Here is a 20,405-nt window from a genome sequence, read left to right on the forward strand (position 1 = left end):
AAACGACAAACGACTGCGTTCATTGGTGCTTGCCTGGTCCTGTTGACACATGGAATGAGTTATTACAGTATATGATGAACATGGAAAATCAAGATTCCTCTGACTCAATTATACAGAGAATTTTTTAGAACATCTGGTTTACCATGTACTGTTTTTTACTTGTATTTACACAAGGTTTTTTGGAAAGGAAAGTGAAGAGGGATCATAGAATGTATTTATGTACTCTTTATACTTTGAATATAGAATGTATATGAAAAGCAATTTGTGAAAATTAGATTTTTACTTTGGGCGGAGAATAAGTTGATCCACTTGATGTTATGAACCATTTGCTGATCCATTTTCTTTGATCTTCAAATATTGTTCCAAAGGTCTAAATTTAAAGTGCTACATAGGTAAAGTATACTTTTTGTCCCTAACGTTTGTGATATTTTTCAAAAATACTCTTAATGTTTAAATTTATTTAATTTTGCATCTAATGCTTTCGATTCATTCAATTTTGTTCCTAACATTTTACATGGAGTTAACGTCTAGAGATAATTTTGACAAAAATCGCAAATCGTATACTTTACCCTATGCAGAATGTTGGAAACAATAATGAATTTCAGAGTTATAAGATTAACTTATTATAAGATAGAGTTTAAAATTGTCATTGAAACAGAATTTTCTGTCACACCTTCATGGCTCCATCTTTACAAGTTTCAACCTTCTCCTTTTGGAACCCCAAAACCACCATTTTCGGAGGTGCTACCACTACTGCCACGCCGTTACTTTCACCGGGCCACCACCTATGTCTAGGCTGCACAGTTATTAACTTATTATTGTCCCAGTGATCAGGTGTAGGGTACAATGATAGAATGGTAAAAACATTGTGAAATTATTGAGTAGTATTATTGTTGTTGTTGTTGTTTGGATCTTTGATTGGATTAGCTTCAAATTTTCCAGCTCATAATTCCACTCTTTTTTAGTTGATATGACTGAACAATAATGTCCCCTCTTCATTAATGCTGTCATTCAGTATGCTTTAGGAATCCAAAGTTTGAGGTGTTATCATCCTAATAATTCATGAGCTCATTCCACCAAAACAAAGTGTTATGATAACATGAGGTGAAAACATGGCTGAAAGGAACGGTTGAATATGATATGTGCTAAAGGAAAATAGCTTGATTATTCATTAGTAGCATTTGAAAGGAAGTCTTAGAGCAACGGTTGAATTGTTACAGGTTCAAGACTTGTAATTATCAGGTTAAACTGTCTATATTACATTCTTTGAGTGCGGTTCTTCTCCAAATCCTGTATTAAGGCGAGATTCTTGTGCATTCAACTACCTTTTATTCATTCAGTAGCATTTATACATTCTATGGGAACTTTTTTCTTATTGAGAATTCTTTTTCAATAGAAATATAGAATTAGTTGACGATATATACATCACGTAAGATAGTCTACATTACACTCCTTGGATATAACTCTCTTCCAAATTTTATGTAAAGCAGGATACTTGTACACGAGACTATCACTTTGGTTATAAATGAAAAGCATCAGAAAGCTAAAAGGACCCCCCTAAAGCACCATGATCACTACTCAGAACCAAGTCAACCAACAACCGAACCGACAAAAGACAGATTTCATTAATTTTTTTCGGTAGCCGACAAAAGACAGAAATTTCTTCTTCTTTTTTTTTTTTTCCGGTTACGGGTTATTTCCTATGATTTTCTACTTGATTGATTGGTTTTAAATTTTTAACTTTTAAGTCAGTCTGGTACTCTGGTACGTGTTTTGAACACCCTAGCTCCAGCAATAGGAAAGAGACCAAACGCAGATCATCTGTCCCACAAACCCTGTCCAGGTTGCGTATAAAAAAAATATAATAATAAGCTTAGCATTAAACTAATGAATTCATGAATATGTAAATTTCGATATTGTATGTGCTAATGCTTTCACTACCAATAACTAGTGTTCGTAAGTTGCCTGGAAGGAAGAATATAAGCAAATTTGGACTTTGAAGGAACCTAAAGAATATTATTTGACGGAACAGATAAGGGAGCCTATAGAAACATAAAAAATTATTTAACACAGTTCAGCAAAGATCAACAACCCCTGTTATTTTATTTGAAAGAGAACACAGAACAGTATAATTGATGCATTTAATAACTCGGTGTAGAAAATTTGAAGCATCTATCTTCAATCTCACAAATTCATAAATATCAAGAGATCAAGTATTTTTTACAAAGTCAAAAGACTATGCTGATATTATATCTAAATTAATCTCTGAATATTATGAAATCTTGATTACATTAGCCATTTCAATAAAAATGACAATCACTTGACCTAGTGTTTCTTTTTCAGATGTCATATTTTTGAAACAGTGAAACCAAACTAACTCAATTACCACAGCTATACCATATCATATTGCAGAATTTGAATCCTAGAAAGTGAGTATCCTTGTAATGAGCTCTATTTTCCTATACTCTCATGTCTCATCTTTCAGTTACAACCATAACATAATCTGATCAAAACTTCAAAGAATGAATATAAGTTAAATTCTGCACAACATTTCTTTTTTATAGACAACATATTTGATGAGTACAAAGAAGGGTTCAATCGTGCTGTGTAAAAGTAATAATAACTCTTGTCAAAACGATATCCGGATAAATACAACAATGTGTAAAATAAAAATATAAAGCACAAATGCCGACCTGAGTAGCATAAGCCTTTGCAGGCTTTCAGTTCTGCCAGCAGAATGGTAAGGAAGCCTCTGGCTACCATCGTAATCCGACAAACTATGTCCCTTCTCGGAGTAGCTTTTACTAAAACGATTCCTGGCAGCATTAGCCTCTGAATTGCTGCTCTCGGTTTGTCGCCATAGTCCATTTAATCTTTCCAACTCCATCTCTTTCAGATGAATTTCACCAAGCAGGCCCTCAGCTTGTGCCTGAGGGAAATAGAGGAAGAAAGTTTATTAGACTTTCCTTCAAAAGGTAACCACTTATGAAGAATTCACATGCAAATATCGAAATATTCTTGACCTCTTCTCCAAAGAACAAAATCCAAAATGAAATTTTAACATAGAATTTGGTAGCACCAAATATCTATATCTATATCTCTCATTTCTCCCATGTTTTTCTATTATCTTTTTTTTTTGTTCTTTGTATTTATTTTCTCTTTTTCACAGCTGTCTATCTAGGTGTTCAGTATGTCCACCATTAATTTGTTCAAATAACAAGTCTTTATAGAAACTTCCTTGCACAAACTTATTTGGAAATCTAAAGCTGCCTCCATGTTGAAGCTTTTGTTTTGTACTGCAGTTTTCAATCAGATTAACACTAATGACATGCTCTAGAAGTACAAACCATTCAGTGCTCTGTCACCTAACATGAGCATAAAGTGAGTTGAATTCAGAATTAGTCGCCCATCTCTTTTTACATTTCCCTATGGCAAGATCTCTGTCGAATAGGCCTTCTGGTATCTTTGAAGAATCGTGGGCTTGCCCTATGAACTTACACCAGTTTCTGCTTACTAATTTCAGAGGTTGTGGCTCATGTAAAAGAGCAAAGATTCTATGGCTGTCCGCAGATTTTGCAGAGCTCTGGTGAATTTGGCTGGAGGAATTCAAGGATTTTTAATGGTTCATTTCATACTATTGATTTCATTTGGGATAGGATTATCTTTTCGGCTTCTCTTTGGTGCTCAACACATAGTCTGTTTAACGGGGGCTTCTTTAAATGACATTCAAAGGGATTGACGCGGGTTGGTAAACAACTAAGCTTTTTATGTCATATCCAGTTATCCACACCTTTTGTATCTATGAGAGGACAGATCATCCTCTGTTGTGTATACTCATATTCTAAATAAAAAAAAAAAAAATTGTTTTCTATCAAAATATTTGGCACATGCAAATAATCAATCAAACAGTTCATAAATGGTAAAATAGTTATAATCTTTTGCCAAACAAACAGTTAAAATATGCTGTTGCATGTTGAACAAAGATTAGGAAGTATAAAGGACCTGTTTAACAGCAAGTTGCTCTATTAGACCGTGAAGCTGCTTATCCAAAGCCTTCTCTCTTTGAGCTGCAGAACAAGAATGCCTTAGATCACAAAATGGTACACCAGCAACATCAAAAGAGTACAAAATTACTGACAGAATAAACATAATAAAACAATAATTACATTTACACCCTAATTAAACAGCATGGATTTCCACATGCATAAGAATAGTATCCAATATTCAGGAACATAAGAGGATTAAATTCTAGCCAGAAATACATAGTTTATATTTTTTTGTCAAACTTTTTTCTAAAAGAATAATTCATGCACAAAGAAGAGTTATACAAGAGCATCAGGAATCCTCCAAAAGCTACAATTTAAGACAATAATGGAAATAAATAAAATGAAACTAATATCAATTATCAACCAAAAAGGGAACCTACTCCCCTTGCAAACCGGAGTGACAAACAATCTTGTTAAAATCCCGCACACAATCAGCTTTTTAAAATCCATACTAGCTATTTTACTGCAAACAGTATTAGTCATTATGTTTGTTCATGCGAAATCAGAAATAAACAGTTTAGCCAAAATGGTTATACTAAGTTTCCAAATTTGTATTCAAACACACAAAGAGGCTTGAAGATAATCCAACTTACAAGAGATCACATATGCTAGTAGTTTTACATTGAACTTCCTATAATATCAACAATGTAAACATTTAAAAGTCTCAAGTAGTTTGTATTTGTACCTTGTAGAACCATGTCCTACTCTGTGTATTTAAGTTTCATTTGCAACAATTCCTTATGATCTATTTTCTCAATGTGTACAACAATATGTACCAGCAAAAGCAAGGAAGCAACACAAAAGAACAAAGGGAGAGAGGAATAACAATAAATTAGTCATTTACATTTAAAACAACAATAACAATATAATACCCGGGGAAGGTTGCTTAAGCGCATTTTCCTGCATTTCAGCCCATTTCTTCTCCAACTCTTGTACAGTAACCTCCATTGAACACTGAATCAAAAGAAAGGTTATTAATTTGGAAGTGATATTCCAATAAATAGTAAGGTGATGGGAATATGAGAAGATTTTTGTGATTAGAAATACAATGAACCAGTTCTTTCTTCTTGTTTTCCAATTTTTCTTGTATAGCTGATTTTGATGCATCTGCATCGTCTGCTTTAGGATTCATCTCTTCCTTCAATCCATCAGATCTCCATGATTTGTTGGCATCAACCGAAGCCTGCACTTGCATATGTTCCAGTTCAGCTTTCAGTGTCTTCTCCATTTCATCCATCTCCTGCAATACAAAGTGGAAGAATAAATGTTATCAAGTGTAAGAGTACAATTCTGAAAACATATGTAATGTAAATAGAACCTCTCTTGATAGTACACCATGGAATCTTGCATACACAAGTCAAGATGGGAAATAAAACAGAGCACACAGGAAAATGCCACAAAACAAAGAGCGTCTCACAAAATATAAAGATGTAATGAGCGTCATCCTTTGATCTGGACAGATTGTCCGCATATCCAACAGATAACTCCTTAAAGATGGAAGGTATGCCTTCCATTATCATCTTTGGAAAACAAACTATGCCACCAATTTGGATAACAATACAATATTTGTGAAAGATGCATTCAACAGTAAACTAAATCATAGTCCTGACCTCTAATTTCATACGTAGTGAATCTGCCTCTTGAATTTTCTCCTTTATTTTATCTTCGCAATTTAATATAGCCTTCTCGTAAGCAGCATTTTCTTCCTTTAATGTCACCTCTCTAAGTTGGGCCTGTTCATAACATAAAAAACTCACAACTCAGCACCATAGGTAATAATAACATATAAGTCAAATATAACTAAGAACAAAACTGGCAGTGATACTTCTCCATTCTCCCGTATAAAACATATTACATCATATTATTTATTGATCTACTGAGAACGGGGATATGAACCAAACAAGACAAAGTCTTTTGGGATTAAATTATCATTATATGTTTCTCAAAAATGTTATTAGAGTTTGATCTAATAGCTCCAGTCTTACAATTTTCCCCCACAAAATTCGGACTCATTCTCCTATATTTAACAATAATAGTTTCCTTTCCAATTTGGATTTATAGCACAACCCGGAAACATTCACAATCCCCTTTTCGGACAGTTGTAGCAGCTAGAACTAATGAATTTCACTCACACAAATGTGCGTAACCATAATCCATAAACAGAACACAGCAATTTGCATTACCAAATTTATTGTTTCAACAATAAGCTCAACCACAAAATAGGTGGAAGACAGATCCAATATAAAAATCAAGTAACCCCCACTATAAACAAGATTCATATCTATTACCAACATAGATAATTCTTCTCCATTTTTAATCCCACTCTCTGAAGTCACCTCAGAGTAAACTCTAGTAGCATGTTGGAGATCCATTGGTAAGCTTAGAGTTTAGAATTGATTTTTGTCAATTTCGATTAACCCTATCACATTTCGAGACATGCGAATTATACATCACTTTATATCATAATCAATTATAAGTTTATAACCAAATCAATTTCACTATACCTAATTCTACTTAGCTACAGTTAATCAGACAAATTAGTCTTCAAAAGCTACGATGTCACCAAACTAAGCCCCTCCAAGATCTAATGCGATAATAGACGAACCAATACACGGATAATTCAAGTGATTAAGCACTTGTTCCCTTCACAGTGTAAAAACAATCGGCGAATGAGGTTGATTAGTTGAGAGTGCAGTAACCTGTTGGCGGGTGGCGGAGTGGGAGTTCAACTGGAGGGCGAGGGCGGCGTTGGAGGCGAGGGAGTGAGCGTGGAGGTGAGGGAGGCTCTGAGATATGTCCTGAGGTGGCAGTCTCTGGCGGAGATCTTGAATCGAACGGCGTAGGGAGGTTGCTTTGTGGTCGAGCTCCTGAACGTACTTGCTCTGCTGTTCCGACAGCACCAAAGGGATCGACTCCTCCTCTCCTCCTGATCCTCCGCCGCCGCCCACCACGTCTGCTGCCCATGCTAGTAACCCCGCCATGGTCTTCTCTGTCACGAGTTTGTTGTGTTCTGTGTGATTCAGAGATGAGATGAGTCTCCGGGATCTCAATTTCGATCGAGAACTCAGAGTGTTGCTAATTACCGTCACCGAAATCAGAGTGATCAGTTACTCCGTAATTATTTTGGTTAATATGACAGTTACGTAATTGAACTAGTGTAAAACCCTTACATTTTAATTTTTGACATTGTAAATTGAAAATAATATTTTATAATCATAAATGTTTCAAGTTTAATATAATATTATCATTGTTGTTATATAATAAATGTATTGAATATGCTGTTTTATATTTATTCAAAATAAAATATAAATAAAATTATTTGAAGTCTATAATATTCTTGAACCATAAGGAGAGACCTAAAAAAATAAGAATATATATAACTGTAATAGTAGCATATCAATTTTATAGTAAATTTTATATCAAAAGATTAATAAAAATTTATCAACAACTTATTATTTTATTAACCTCATTAGAAAAGCAATTAGTATATGATGTTATGCTCTATGTTATACACTTCATTTCAAGTCTGAAAGTAGTGTTATTGATAAATTAGTTATATTTACAGTAAATATTTGTGCAAAAGTATAAATCCTAACATGTTATTAAAATGAAAATACTATTTTTCTTATCTAAATATTATTAAAAACTTCTTTGAACACGACATTTGTTGTTAATGATTTTGGATTACCGTCTTCGTCCAGAATTAGAACCTTGAAACCGCTGCGATTCTTAACTCTTGACAAAGCAGCGTAAAGTTGTCCATGGGTGAACACTAATTTTAGCAAGTAAAGCCCTACATGTGATAATGACTGACATTGACTCTTGTTGATGGTCATTGCAAAGCACGCTGTTAATGAAGATTGTTTCCGTTAGAACTTAAATGGCAATCCTAAATTTGAAGAGATCAAGTTCATTCTTGGAATGTGCACTTTGTCATCAATATTTCTACCGATTACTATCGTCGCTCCAATTACATTGTTGTCAATTTCGTTAACTATTAACATTGTCCCGTTGCATAAACCTGAAGTCTGGTCTATGTTTCGCAGTAGCATTACAGCGACTCCTAGCTTCAAAGTCAACTTGTGGTTGGGTAATCCCGAACATTTTATGTCATTTAGGAACTCTGGTGTGAACCACTCTTGTTGTACATCTTCATTCTCATCAACTTGACATTTTGTGTCAGAACTTATATACTCCTTTTCCATCCCTAGGAAGATTGTCAAGATGAAATCGTTTACCTTTTCGACACTTTCAAGCATGGGTGCAAGAATTATCTTACTATGAAAATACCTATAATCTGACATGTTTTGTCACAAATTTGAATATGCAAAGTCTATCAAATGAGAGAGAGGGTCATTAGTAGTTATAATAAGCAGATCATCTGAAATTTCAACTTCTGACTCATCACCAATAGTAGAACCAATATCGCTTTCCTCCGATTCAACATCACTATCAACTTTTCTCCTTCTCCTTCTCCTTCTCCGACCCTTCGACTTGGAACTCCTTCTTCTCTTCCTCCTTGAAATTAAATCGTCAGATTCAGATTCACTCTCATCAGATTCGTTATCGCTATTTGACTTTCGTCTACTGCGCTTGGAACCAGAACTCTTTCTTCTCTTTCTCCTCGAGCGCGAAACGTCGGATTCCAATTCAGACTCCGAAGAACTCTCCGAATTGGATTTAGATTTTGATTTTTCGTAATGTTTGATCTCTTTGTCGCTAGAATCGTTATTATTCTCGCGCCTAGGAGGGTTGGCGTGATGTTCCAGATACAGTGCCTCAGCGACTTCCGCATCTTCTGCCTCTTCAGCCTCCGATACCCTTCGAACGGCAATCCCTTCAGTTCCTCGTCGGACTCGGAATCGAAGCACCGTCGCCAGTCACCATTGCGACGGTCACGGTTGTGAAACAAGCCACCGTTCTGGCGGCCGAAGTTCTTTGGAAGTGCGTCGCCGTTAGGATGTCCTTCGTTGGTGGTGACGCGCTTGGGGCTTCTACGTTCAGACGACTCGGGTTGGTGGCGATCACGGCTGCGGTCTCTACTACGATCATATGAGTCATAGCTGGGGCTTCGGCGGCGGTGACGATAATCGTCGGAGAGGTCGGAATCCAGGGTGGTGCGACGTTCCCGGTCGAAAGGGCGTCGTTCAGATCCACGTAGACAGGGCTTTGGGAGGTTCGGAGAGCCACGTAGGGTCCTACAATCCCAAAGCAAGTGCCAACCCAAGTCAGGCTACTTTTGTCACACGGAGCCCATCTCTCATAGTTACAAAGTCAGTTTTCATTTACGATGGGTACAAATGTCAGTGTTCTGAACTCTGATGGGTGCAAATGGTCATTTATTCAATTATTATCATTATTATGTGAACTTACTCCCTTATTTTTCTATTTAGTTTATTTAAATAGAACTTATTTTTTTAAAAAATTATGTGACTTATTAGTTTAGGAATAAATTTAAATTAAAGTAAATTTAGATTAGTTTTTTCAAAAAATTTAATTTATTAATTTAGAAATATAAGGTAACTACAATAATCAATAATTACATGAACTTATTTAGGACAACATAAGCAGATAACTTAAAATTTAAAAAATAACAACTTAAGTAAAACAATCTAGCGAAGCAAATATCTTAAAATTAAAAAGTAACAATCCAATCAATTAATACTTTTTATTTTTTAATATTTAAAAAAAAGGACCAAATTTTTTTTGTGAAGAGACAAATATATCCTTATATTATTTTTTCATTTATTTCTTTTTTTTAACATAATTTTTTTCTAATTATCTATGACACTCAAATCCTTATTCTTCATCTATAACTCATAGAGACATTTGTTGTTGCCAATCACAAAACTTAAGACTTGGGAGTACCTATGAGTATACTCCTGGCATGTAAGTTGATTTTCTGGTATATCCTTGCAGAAACATTGCTATTGAGTAATATATTTCTTTCAAACTCGTTTTTAGATTTTAATGTCTCTTCCCTCATTATTGGTTATTTATTGTTTTATATTTTTGCATAGACATGGAATCTGCTGTTCGTCGACAAATTTTTTGTTATTTTCACATTGGAGGTAATATTGAAGTTGTACCAAACCAGCAAATTATTTATCATGGAGGAAAAATCATAGGAGAGCTAATTGAAGAAGGATGCACACATTCAAATTTAATGCATAAGATATGGCTTCGAACCAAGAAAAATATGCAGAATAAACGCATTACCTACACATTCAAGTTTAACCAATCTCAACTCATAGATCTCATTGATACTGATAGTGTTAACCAATTGATCACATTCAATGATGATACAGCTCATGTATATATCATGGAGGTAGAAAAGACTAACCATGATATTGCACCTCATGAGGACAATGACGACAACGTCCATGACAGGTATGTATTCCAACTGGGTTATCTTTTTATAAATTTTCTTATATTAGTGATTAGTGAATTGTTATGAAATTAATTTAATTTTTTTTTATGATTAGTACACTATCAAGTAATTCAACTCAAGGAGACGTCGTTACTAATATTGATGGTCAAAATTCATTGACACCAATTCTATGTACAACCCAACTTGTCCCTACACCTCAGATTATCAATGGCTCTGCTAAGTGGAATGATCTTATAAAGGAAGAAGGACAGATTTTTCAAAATGCAAGTAAGCTGAGGAAAGCATTGTTTGAATATGGTATTGCTCATAAGTTTACATACAAGTTCTTAAAGAACAGTCCGGGTAAAATAATTTGTGTCTGCAAGGTTGAAGGTTGTCCGTGGAAATTGTCGGCTTATGCTATGGGAAAAAATACTTCGTTCCTCGTGGTGAGACATTTTATCAAGAATCATAAGCACTCAGCTCAAGATGTATTGGAGAGTACTCACTCTTTCAGATCTAATTTGGTGTCTTCAATTATTGTCGACAAGTTGAGATTAACTCCTGACAAGTTGCCTAATGACATACGAAATGATATTTTCAAGGAATACGGATTTTCACTAACATATCACCAAGCTTGGGCTGCAAAGGAGAAAGCATTAGCTGAAATTAATGGCGTACCTAAAGATTCATATATGCTAATTCCTTGGATATGTAATCGTTTAGTGAAAACTGATCCACAAACAGTTGCAAAATGGACATGCTCTCCTAGTTATCAATTTGAAAAGCTTTTTGTTGCATATGGGTGTTGTGTGACAGGTTTTCTTCGTGGAGCAAGGCCTATATTATTTATTGATGGTTGCCACTTAAGTGGTCCATACAAGGGAACTCTTCTAGCTGCCTTTACATGCGATGCAAATAATGATTTATTTCCGATTGCGTATGCAATTGTTAGTGCTGAAAATAATGAGAATTGGCTTTGGTTCCTATCTAATTTGAAAGAACTAACTGGGTCAATTCCAGTTACGTTAATATCTGATAGGCATCCATCAATTATTGCAGCTGTGGAGCAAGTATATGATAGGGATAGACATGCTTATTGTTATCGACATGTGAAAGAAAATTTTTGTGCAGAAACTAAAAAGTTACAGAGGGGAATACGCGGTGAAGTAAAAGAAGATGCAAAAAAACTACTAGACGCAGTTTGTTATACCCATTTTGGCACAGAATTTACAGAAGCTGTGGAACAACTTCGTGCATTTTCACCAGAACTTGCAAATTGGTTAGAGACTAAAGGAGATATTAACAAATGGGCAAAGTCTCAATTCCCTCATCGACGATGGGACCTCATAACTACCAATGTAGCTGAATCATTTAATTCATGGATAAGAAAAGAGAGGACTCATAGTATTTGTGCTTTAATAACAGAGCATAGAGACAAACTTGCAAATCTGTTATATACTGCAAAGTTAGAGATGACTAAATGGAAAAATGAAGTTGGGCCAAAGATTGATAAAATATTGATGGAACATGTAGCTAGAAGTGAGTTTCTTAAAGCAGTGAGATATGGAGATCATAATGTTATGGTTAGAGGGTCAAATGTTGATGTATGTGTGAATCTACTACGCAAAGAATGTACATGTCTTGAATGGCAAATGACTGGAATTCCATGTCCACATGCTTGTGCTGCAATTAAATTATTACATGGCAATATCTACACCTATGTAGAGGAGTGCTATCTGAAAAGTTCACAAGAAAAGATTTATGTGAGCAGTATGATCCCAATTGAAACTCATGACATGCCTGATGTCAACAACCTGACCCTAACAGATTGGGAGAATAATATTTTTCTTATGCCACCTACAACAACTCGTCCTCCGGGAAGACCATGCAAGAAGGGCCGAGAGTCACAATTTCAAGATGTGCATGTTTACAAATGTAGCCGATGTGATCAGAGTGGTCATAATCGTTCTAAATGTAGAAATCCTAATCCAGAAAAAATATGAATTTTTTTAGGTAGTTCTAACTTTATAGATTGTCACATTTAGAATTGCAATATTGGTTTTTCTTAAGTTATGCATATTAGGTGATTCTGCCGAGTTTCTTAATTGTATCTGCACTTAAACTTTATAGTTTTACTTTGATTTTTAATTAAATTTGTGTAATCTTACACTTGAATTTTGTAGTTTTACGTTGATTTAATAGCGTTTCTACAAATATGCACTTGAATTATGCAACAGGTTTGGCTTTAGTTCTATTGTGCAATTCTGCATTAAAGTTGCTGCACTTAGTAAATAAAAATTTGTAATTTAATTTTTTCTATGATTTTGCACTAATGTTCTGTAATTTTCTGCACAAACTCTGCAATTTTACACTAAAATTGTGTAACTCTGCTCATAGTTAAACAAAACAATCTTAGAAAAAGAAATACTTTCTATAAAATTTTCAATTGATATTTTCATTACAAGTCAAAGATACAATGAATAATTGTGCTTCCGTACCAGTCTTCCAGTAAAATTAGACCACTCTAATATTTTCATACCATTATTCCTTATGCTTCATTGATAGCCTTGATAGTTGTTAGTTACTAATAATCATGGACAATAATCATCATACTCATCGAAAAGAAATTCATATTTCAAATCAATTCAGGTTCATAGACTCAATGAGGCTATAGAGAAACATTTCAGCTTCTCTTTCAATCTGTTTTCAAGCAAGAGATAGAATTCATGTTTGAAAGTAACCTGATTCTCCCTACAGCCATGTGTACTCAATGATGTTTCAATGTAGATAATATATTTCACTCTAATCAACTCTTTGAATTTTCAGATAGGGAGAAGCCGAATCTCGAAGCCGGAACAGAACAGTCACTAACCATAACATAGAAGCCTACTTTGCACCTAAAAGTGACTTAATGATAGTATCACTCATACCATCAAGATAAGGGAACAAGTGACCAGATCCTTTGAGTTCATGATACTGAATCCAGGGAAGATTTTCGGCGATGTATTGTTGCACTATAACAGGCACCATCAAATCTTCCTCTCTATGCCAAAGAAGATGGACAGAAGGTTCATTATTTGGAAACGGGTTTTCAAGATCCAAAAGACTAAAATTCCATTTACCAAATTCAATATTTAAGTCACGGTGGAGAGTCTCATATTCTCCTTGCTGTCTTGCCTGAGCCTGTAGAAACAAAGTACAAAGTGAAATCAAGAATTTTGGTTAATTCTCTGGCAAAACAATCACCATAAACTTTTATTATTATAACCAATATAAATTATTTTAGGTCACTAAATTGTAGCCACCTAAAGGCTAGTAGTGATACTTACCACATGACCTAATTTATTAGACTAAATTGTTGAAGTAAGCTCTTTATCTTTGAAATCCTGCATTTTTTGTGTAAACATAATTAAGAGTCATGACATATAATCAGGTTCTTTTAATTAGACAAATAGAAAGAAATGCTACAATCATAAGCAATGCCAAAGCATTGAGTTTAAAGTCCATGAACAATTTTAGAACACAAGTTTAGAAACAAAAACTGATCCATCTTTATTTTCAGCCTCATACCAAACACACCTTGAACATAAACCCTTCAAATTCAGATTCATTCATTCATTTAATGTATTTTTCAATATAGACAACAAGTGTTATTAGAGTTCTTACTGGGGCCAAAAATAACGCTCTTAACATCAATAATGCACTACTATATTCATTAAAAAAAATGTAACTTAGGTTTTGTTTAATGCATATGCCCTTATAACTTGAAAGAAACAAAATTGAAAATTACATAATCAGTAAAACAAAACAGTGACTAATAGCATCATCAGGTTTGAATTAAGGCATTTCCAGATCACACTAAAATCTTATTCATGAATTGAAAATGTTCAAACTTCATCATGTATTGCAGTTTTCACCTTAAAAGCTATACAATTTTTAATTTCAGGGATACTAATATAACTCAAAAGCTTAAGGCAGGGACTTGAACCTGAAATAAGCGTGTGGCTTTGGGGAGCTTCAGGTGGGGCTTGCTGCTGCGAGCGACTGGAGGAGTCAAAGGAGCGATGGTCGACGTGGGACGAATGAGTTTCACCGCCGGCGACGAGCTTCAGAAGACAATTCTGTCCGAAGATGATGATTTTGCCTCTGACAACTTTGCTGGATGGTGATGAAGACGAATCTCTTTTGACGCGACGAAGACGGCATCGATTCCGCCTCTGATACGACGATTCTACCTTTGGCGAATCTTCTCAAATGCGCGCCACCAACGTTTCCCTTAGGTTGGGTATGGAGTGGGTTTGAGAACGGGTGAAGAAGATGGGGAAAGAAAACAAGGGAAAGGAGAAGAAAGATTATTGGATATTATTGTCTTTTCATTTTTTATTTTTTTTGTTTTTATTTTTAATAATATATAAATGAGTCCTTTTTAATAATTTTAAAATTAATAATCCTTTTTATTAATTAAGTTTTATTAATGGTCCTTTATATTAATTTTTTCAATTAAATACCTAACTACCTAAGAAAGCGTATTTAAAAATTTAAAAAGTAACAACCCAAGCAAATAATAAGTTACAATTTATAAATAAAAATGTAAAAATTCATAATAACGACACCTAAGCAAATAAACTCTCAAACTCAATATATGAGCGCTATGTTTATTTTTTTTAACATTAGCCAATTTTTTTATGAAACTGTATATTTATATTAATTTTTAGATTTTAAGTCATAAATTTTTAATTTAGACCCTTAATTATAAATCTTAAAACAAAATTAACTAATGGGTTAACCACCAAAAATACCCCCAAATTTTATAAATGTTGACAATAATGCCCCCACTTTTATTATTGACAAAAATATCTTTGAATACTTTAAAAATGGGCACGAAATGTCTGCCCGTCAAGTGATGCCTTCTCCGTTAACAGAAATGTGTCTGATGTGGCATACAAAAAAGTTTATGTGACAAATGGAGATCTTACTTGAGCCTATTCCCAAATTTTCCAATTCATTAACCCTAATCCCTAATTAATAACCTAATTTCAACTAATGTATTAAGAAGTTAAAACATTTTAACACTGTAAAAGAGGGTCAAAGAGAGTAAAAGGGTTAACGCTGTAGTCATTATTGCATTTCCATCTTCTCCTCTTTAACTCATCGTCGAAGACCATCGTTCGTCCACCGTTTCCGCGGCGCTGGTTTGGAAGGGCATTGTCGCATCTTGGTGGTTGTTCATTTGACAAGATACGCATATTATCTTTTCCGTTAGGAACTTTGTGTCATTTATGTTGTTGTGGTTATATGGTCTTTGATGGAAAAAATGGCAACTAAGTATGTGACAATGTTGATTTTTGGGCATTAAAATTTTGTTTTCTAGTGTATGCGTTGTGTTACTGTATTGCATTGGTTTAGGGTTTAGTTAGTTTTATTTTTTTCTGTTTTGGAAGAACAATTTTAGTAGTTGATTGGAGCTCTATTAGTATTAAAATGTGTCTTTTTTCTGCTTGGAGTTTCAGATGTCAACACTCATAACATTTGTGATGCACCACATGGGTAGGTTAGAGAGCAATCAAAAGGGTGGAATGTAATATTTTGGGGGTACTGTTAGCAACATTGATAGGATATGTGTGGATATTTGTAATTTATTTCTGGTAGAAGTGTTGTTTCTCGATTTAAGTTACACAGGATTTAAGGACGTTCATTGGTTGGAGGCCAGTTTTGACTTATCAAATGGCTTAAGGCCGCTTAAGAGGAATGCTGATGTTGTTTGTATGTGTGAGGAAACTATGAAAAATGGTAATAGGGTTCACTTGTATTTTGAGCATGCTGTTGTAGAAAATCCTGAGTACGTAGATGAAGTCAAGGTATCTGATGATAAGGTAGAAGTTGTAGAGGTGGATGATAAGGATGTTTGTGGTAATGATAAAAGGCAGGGAGAACATGATGTGATGGAGGATCAGTACAATGGTAATGAAGATGAGGGTCAAGAGAAGGGTAATGTTGATTCTGAGGTGTATGATGAAAACAACAATAGTGTAAAGACCATTAATGTATTACCAACTAAGGCATCCCAAGTTGAGGGAGATCAAACTGCTGGACATGAAACCAATGAGGAACAATATAGGGAGGGCAAAGCTGCAGTAGTTGGTGAGTTAACATTTGAGGATGTAGGTAGACATGGTAGAAAGAGGATTAGAAAGAAACATGCAAGGCCACCATCATTGGGCATCACCAAATTAGGAGGGAAAACACCAACTGAAGAAGCTAGAGGAGAAGCAGAATCTGCGCAGGAAGTGTCAAGTGAAGATGTGAATCCATATGTTGAACCTGCAGTGGAAGGTAATTTCATTTAGAAAAATTATGCAATTCAGGTATCATATAAATACTAAACTCCCATGTTGTTAACACCGGGTATTTTCTTTTATGTACTTATTTTTTCTGCAACACATACAGACTTCTAGAATCTATGTTTTCAATTTGTAGCAAGCCCAAGGGTTGGGTACAAACCTTGCATCAGCATCTGCTTCAACCACGACGGTAGGCACAACAATGGAAACATCTTGCTCAACAGGCTCTGCACCAATACTAGCATTTTCAGTAAAAGCACCAGCCATTACTATTAAGAAGTCAGCTCCACCAAAGATTACTCGTGCGGTTGCTGCTGCACCAAGACCTATGAGGAGGGGTGCATCTAGTGCTAGGTCCACTGTTGCAGGTACACATGATCTAATTAGGGTTGCTCCACTGAATGTTGCTGCTCCCTCTTCAAGGGCTACTACAGTGAGGCCCAATGCACCTTTTAGGCCACCACAAGTCAGGCCCAGTGTGGCTGGTAGGCCCAATATTCCTGTAAGACCTAATATTCCAGGCCAAGTGTATGTGCCAAATTCTAGCTCCAGTGCTCTCTCATTGGTTTCTCAACAAATAATGAATGCAGCAAGTAAAGGCACCACAAAGAGGTTCATGAAATTCATGCCCACACCTGCACCTTCAAAGCCTTCAGAGAACCCCAAAAAAAAAAAGTCATGATGAATGTGTTGTATTAAGGTCTTTTAATATTGTGGAACTGATTTAGCATTTTTTTTGGGTGTTAATGAGATTTTCGGATGAATTGTTTAAGTTGTTTTGAAATTTATTAGACTAGGTTGTGTTTGACTCTATTTAGTACTTCTTATGGTACATTACCTAATTAGCTTATGTCATCTAGATATTATCACTTGTTCATAGGTTATGCATGGATTATAGGAAATGTTAATTTACTTTTTGGAGATTGCTGATAAATGTTATGTAACCTGTTATGATCAATGTGATTAGATACACTACATTTAAATGTTAATTATGAAGTTTGTACTATAAGTGTTCTATTTAGTTTTACTGCACTTTGAAAAATACAACACACATCAAGTTCTCATCAAGGCTACAGTCAAATAATTTGGTACTCTTAATACACATCAAGTTCTCATCAAAATACAATACAAGAGTTGTCATTCCATGTTTTAACCAAATTTGGCACATCTACAATTATCAAAATACACTTTAATGATTGATATTTACTTTTCATCCACTATTTAACATTAGTACAAACAGCTCACAGAGCAAAGAAATTGATGAAGACACCAATTATAATCCCAATGCACATCATGATTAGAAGAATTTCAATCTTCTTCAATTTCTCTTTAAATTCTTTTGTAAGAACAGGTAGCACCATGGAGACTATGTCCTCACACTTGACTGATTCAGACAGCTTCCTAACGCTCTTCTGTTTGAGTTTTTCACGTGAAGATAGCACAAGTTTGTTGTTCCAAGAACATTCCTCCTCTTCAACTATGTGTTGCTCTTCCAATTTATTAATCCATTGAAAATATTTGCAATCGTGGTTTTTATTCTCCCAAGAACACAAATTGAAAATCGATGAAGAACAGTAATGAATCAAAAGGTGCGAAAAACATATTAAAATAGGAACAACAACGAAGACCCATTGGTAAGCAAAACCAAGTCATGCTTACCTTCCATAGTGAGCACCGAAAGAACCACCTCCCTGGGTTAGCATTCTTCTTCGATTTCAGAGCAACAACAACAAGAGAGCAGAGACACGTACTATCATACTGTTTCGAACCAGAGTCTTTGCACCTATCGTTGCATCCTTCTGTCATTGATGCAGACCTTCACTTCATTCCAGCTTTATTCATGGTTGAACCCCTCTTCAGATGTATCACGTTCTCATTTTGCAATTGGAGATTAGGGTTAATGAATTGAGAAATTTGAGAATGGGTTCAGGTGAGATCTTCGTTTGCCACATAAGTTTTTCTGTTTGTCACATCAGACATTTTTGTTAACGAAAAAGACATCACTTGACGGATAGACATTTCATGTACATTTTTAAATTATTTAATGATATTTTTGTCAATAATAAAAATGAGAGGCATTATTGTCATCTTTTTTTTGGTACAAAAACCTTGTTGTCCTTTCGAAATAATTATCAGAGTCGGATTGGATTTTTTTTTTTGTCAAGCACCTCATTGTTTTTCGAGGCAATTGTTAGCGGCTATTGGATTTTTCTCCATTATTCTTCCACTTCTCAAGATCACCTTCATCCTCTACTATGAATCCACCATAAAAGATTAGTCAACGAGTTACCATCATCAAAACCTTTCAAGTTTCTTATATTCTCCAATGCACCTTCATTATCATAAACCCCTTGAAGACCATAAACAAACCCCTTCCACCCTTCTCCAACACCATCCCTCTTCAAAGCAGGCAAACTCCACTCCACAAGCTCCTTCACATACCCAACATCTGAAAACAAAGCTTCAGATATTGGCAGCAATGGCAGCACCTGAATCCCAACCCTGCATTCTTTCCACTCAGCAGGTGCAAACCATAATCCACTGTCTCTCTTGTTAGACCACAGTACTCCCATTACCCTGTTTTCCTTTGTAAACTCACCCTCATACATTCCACTTCCTTCTTTCACATGCCACCATGTTTGTGTTCCAAGAATCTCCAATGCCGTTAGCGTTGATCCAACGCCATAAAGCCTTGCATCGCCGTACGCCATACCCAACAACGCTGCAGAGTAATAAGCACTCACTGCTTCGCTTGTGCTCTCTTGGTTTCTTCCGTCGGCGAATTCGGTTAGTCCTCCGGCCCAAGAATGTAATGTGTACAGATCAAAACACCTCAAACGAGTGTAATTTGGATTTGATTTCATATCCAAGTTCATAAAATCCGAGACAAGAGAATAAGCTTGATATTTGTATTTACTACCCCATGCTGGATCAATCTTAACAAGCGTTGCAATTGCATAGATAAAGTATCCCAAATGATAATGATGATCATTGTAAATTCCAAACCCAAAATCTTTACCAGAATCTGTAGATCCTAACTTTGTAACAATTCCACCCCATTTTTTATCATGAAGAAATCCATTCCCATTGAAAGTTCCTTCAAGCCAAGGCTCAATGGTTTCTTTAAGAAAGTTCCTAACCTTGGCAATCGCATCAAATGAATAAACCTCTTCAGCTATTAATGCAAGTCTTGCAGCTCTTGCAATTAACTTGCCATAGAAGTAAGATGAAGTTTGTAATAATGTTGAAGATGAGTTAAGAGATTCAACGTCTTTCGAAAGTGCCGAAACGATTTCGTTGTATGAATCTTGCCTTACACCGTTTGAAGAATGCCATGTTACGAAAACTGGATCGGTTTGCAGAATCCATGAATCACCAACAACACCAACAAGCTCCCCATCGATGCTATTGTACTTGAAATCATCAAGAACGGTTACATTAACATCATTGTTGTTGTTCTTATCTAAAAGCCGAAGATGAAGAGGGTGTGCTAACATCAACAAGTCACCGGAGCCTTTCTTGTTCCAATTATACTTGACGCGAAACGGTTCTCCGACGATGGCTTCGCCGGAGACAGGATAACAGGTGCTGAACTTGTCAAGAATAGCCTCGTGTTTCGCGTCGGAATCCGGCAACAAAGCTATC

The 20,405-nt window shown here is 35.3% G+C and overlaps 6 protein-coding genes across 9 annotated transcripts in view; 2 read left to right on the forward strand and 4 right to left on the reverse strand.

Moving 5' to 3' along the window:
* Positions 1-337, forward strand: part of LOC107623184 (protein trichome birefringence-like 19) — an 18,056-nt gene extending 17,719 nt beyond the window's left edge. For both annotated transcript variants that reach the window (XM_021114958.1, XM_021114960.1), the window contains exon 5: positions 2-337. In XM_021114958.1, coding sequence (XP_020970617.1) covers positions 2-128 — 127 coding nt within the window. In that variant the 3' untranslated portion in view covers positions 129-337. The remainder of the gene's footprint in view (position 1) is intronic.
* On the reverse strand, positions 2,248-7,167 carry LOC107623185 (golgin subfamily A member 2). Of its 3 annotated transcripts, none has more exons than XM_021114962.1 (7): positions 6,746-7,167; positions 5,657-5,779; positions 5,101-5,286; positions 4,919-5,000; positions 4,003-4,067; positions 2,694-2,929; positions 2,248-2,503 (listed from the first exon to the last, which is right to left on the reverse strand). In XM_021114962.1, the coding sequence occupies exons 1-7, from the start codon at positions 7,025-7,027 to the stop codon at positions 2,482-2,484; spliced, it is 996 nt and encodes a 331-aa protein (XP_020970621.1). In that variant the 5' UTR covers positions 7,028-7,167; the 3' UTR covers positions 2,248-2,481. The 3 variants fall into 3 exon arrangements, with proteins under 3 accessions (XP_020970621.1, XP_020970620.1, XP_016180841.1); XM_021114961.1 differs by having other exon boundaries at positions 2,496-2,603; XM_016325355.2 differs by lacking the exon at positions 2,248-2,503 and having other exon boundaries at positions 2,530-2,929; positions 6,746-7,166.
* Positions 7,676-8,251, reverse strand: LOC107621299. Its single transcript, XM_016323331.1, has 2 exons — positions 7,996-8,251; positions 7,676-7,893 (listed from the first exon to the last, which is right to left on the reverse strand). The coding sequence occupies exons 1-2, from the start codon at positions 8,249-8,251 to the stop codon at positions 7,676-7,678; spliced, it is 474 nt and encodes a 157-aa protein (XP_016178817.1).
* Positions 8,357-10,032, reverse strand: LOC107621298 (DEAD-box ATP-dependent RNA helicase 42-like). Its single transcript, XM_021114720.1, has 3 exons — positions 10,001-10,032; positions 8,867-9,244; positions 8,357-8,789 (listed from the first exon to the last, which is right to left on the reverse strand). Exons 1-3 carry the CDS (start codon positions 10,030-10,032, stop codon positions 8,357-8,359), a joined length of 843 nt encoding a protein of 280 aa, XP_020970379.1.
* LOC107621297 lies at positions 10,069-12,422 on the forward strand. The gene is made up of 2 exons (XM_016323329.2): positions 10,069-10,436; positions 10,532-12,422. Exons 1-2 carry the CDS (start codon positions 10,069-10,071, stop codon positions 12,420-12,422), a joined length of 2,259 nt encoding a protein of 752 aa, XP_016178815.2.
* The window catches only part of LOC107624050 (probable endo-1,3(4)-beta-glucanase ARB_01444), a gene marked incomplete in the record, with an annotated part of 2,121 nt that continues 592 nt past the window's right edge, over positions 18,877-20,405 (reverse strand). The window contains 1 exon segment of the mRNA XM_016326492.2: positions 18,877-20,397. Within this exon segment, the coding sequence (XP_016181978.1) occupies positions 19,004-20,397 (1,394 nt within the window).

The sequence above is a fragment of the Arachis ipaensis genome, chromosome B10, assembly GCF_000816755.2.
Source record: "Arachis ipaensis cultivar K30076 chromosome B10, Araip1.1, whole genome shotgun sequence".
Lineage (NCBI taxonomy): Eukaryota > Viridiplantae > Streptophyta > Magnoliopsida > Fabales > Fabaceae > Arachis > Arachis ipaensis.

Coding starts and splice junctions, on each gene's coding strand:
- LOC107621299 (XM_016323331.1), bottom strand. CDS start 8,251: ATGGAAAAGGAGTATATAAGTTCTGACACAAAATGTCAAGTTGATGAG. Junction 7,894..7,995: donor TGGAGCGACGATAGTAATCG/GTAGAAATATTG, acceptor CTTCATTAACAG/CGTGCTTTGCAATGACCATC.
- LOC107623185 (XM_021114961.1), bottom strand. CDS start 7,027: ATGGCGGGGTTACTAGCATGGGCAGCAGACGTGGTGGGCGGCGGCGGA. Junction 2,930..4,002: donor AGCAACTTGCTGTTAAACAG/GTCCTTTATACT, acceptor TATTTCCCTCAG/GCACAAGCTGAGGGCCTGCT. Junction 2,604..2,693: donor CAAAGGCTTATGCTACTCAG/GTCGGCATTTGT, acceptor ACTTTTACACAG/CACGATTGAACCCTTCTTTG.
- LOC107621298 (XM_021114720.1), bottom strand. CDS start 10,032: ATGAGGGAAGAGACATTAAAATCTAAAAACGA. Junction 9,245..10,000: donor ACATTAAAATCTAAAAACGA/GTTTGAAAGAAA, acceptor TTGGGATTGTAG/GACCCTACGTGGCTCTCCGA. Junction 8,790..8,866: donor AAGGGATTGCCGTTCGAAGG/GTATCGGAGGCT, acceptor CAACCCTCCTAG/GCGCGAGAATAATAACGATT.
- LOC107621297 (XM_016323329.2), top strand. CDS start 10,069: ATGGAATCTGCTGTTCGTCGACAAATTTTTTGTTATTTTCACATTGGA. Junction 10,437..10,531: donor GACGACAACGTCCATGACAG/GTATGTATTCCA, acceptor TTTTATGATTAG/TACACTATCAAGTAATTCAA.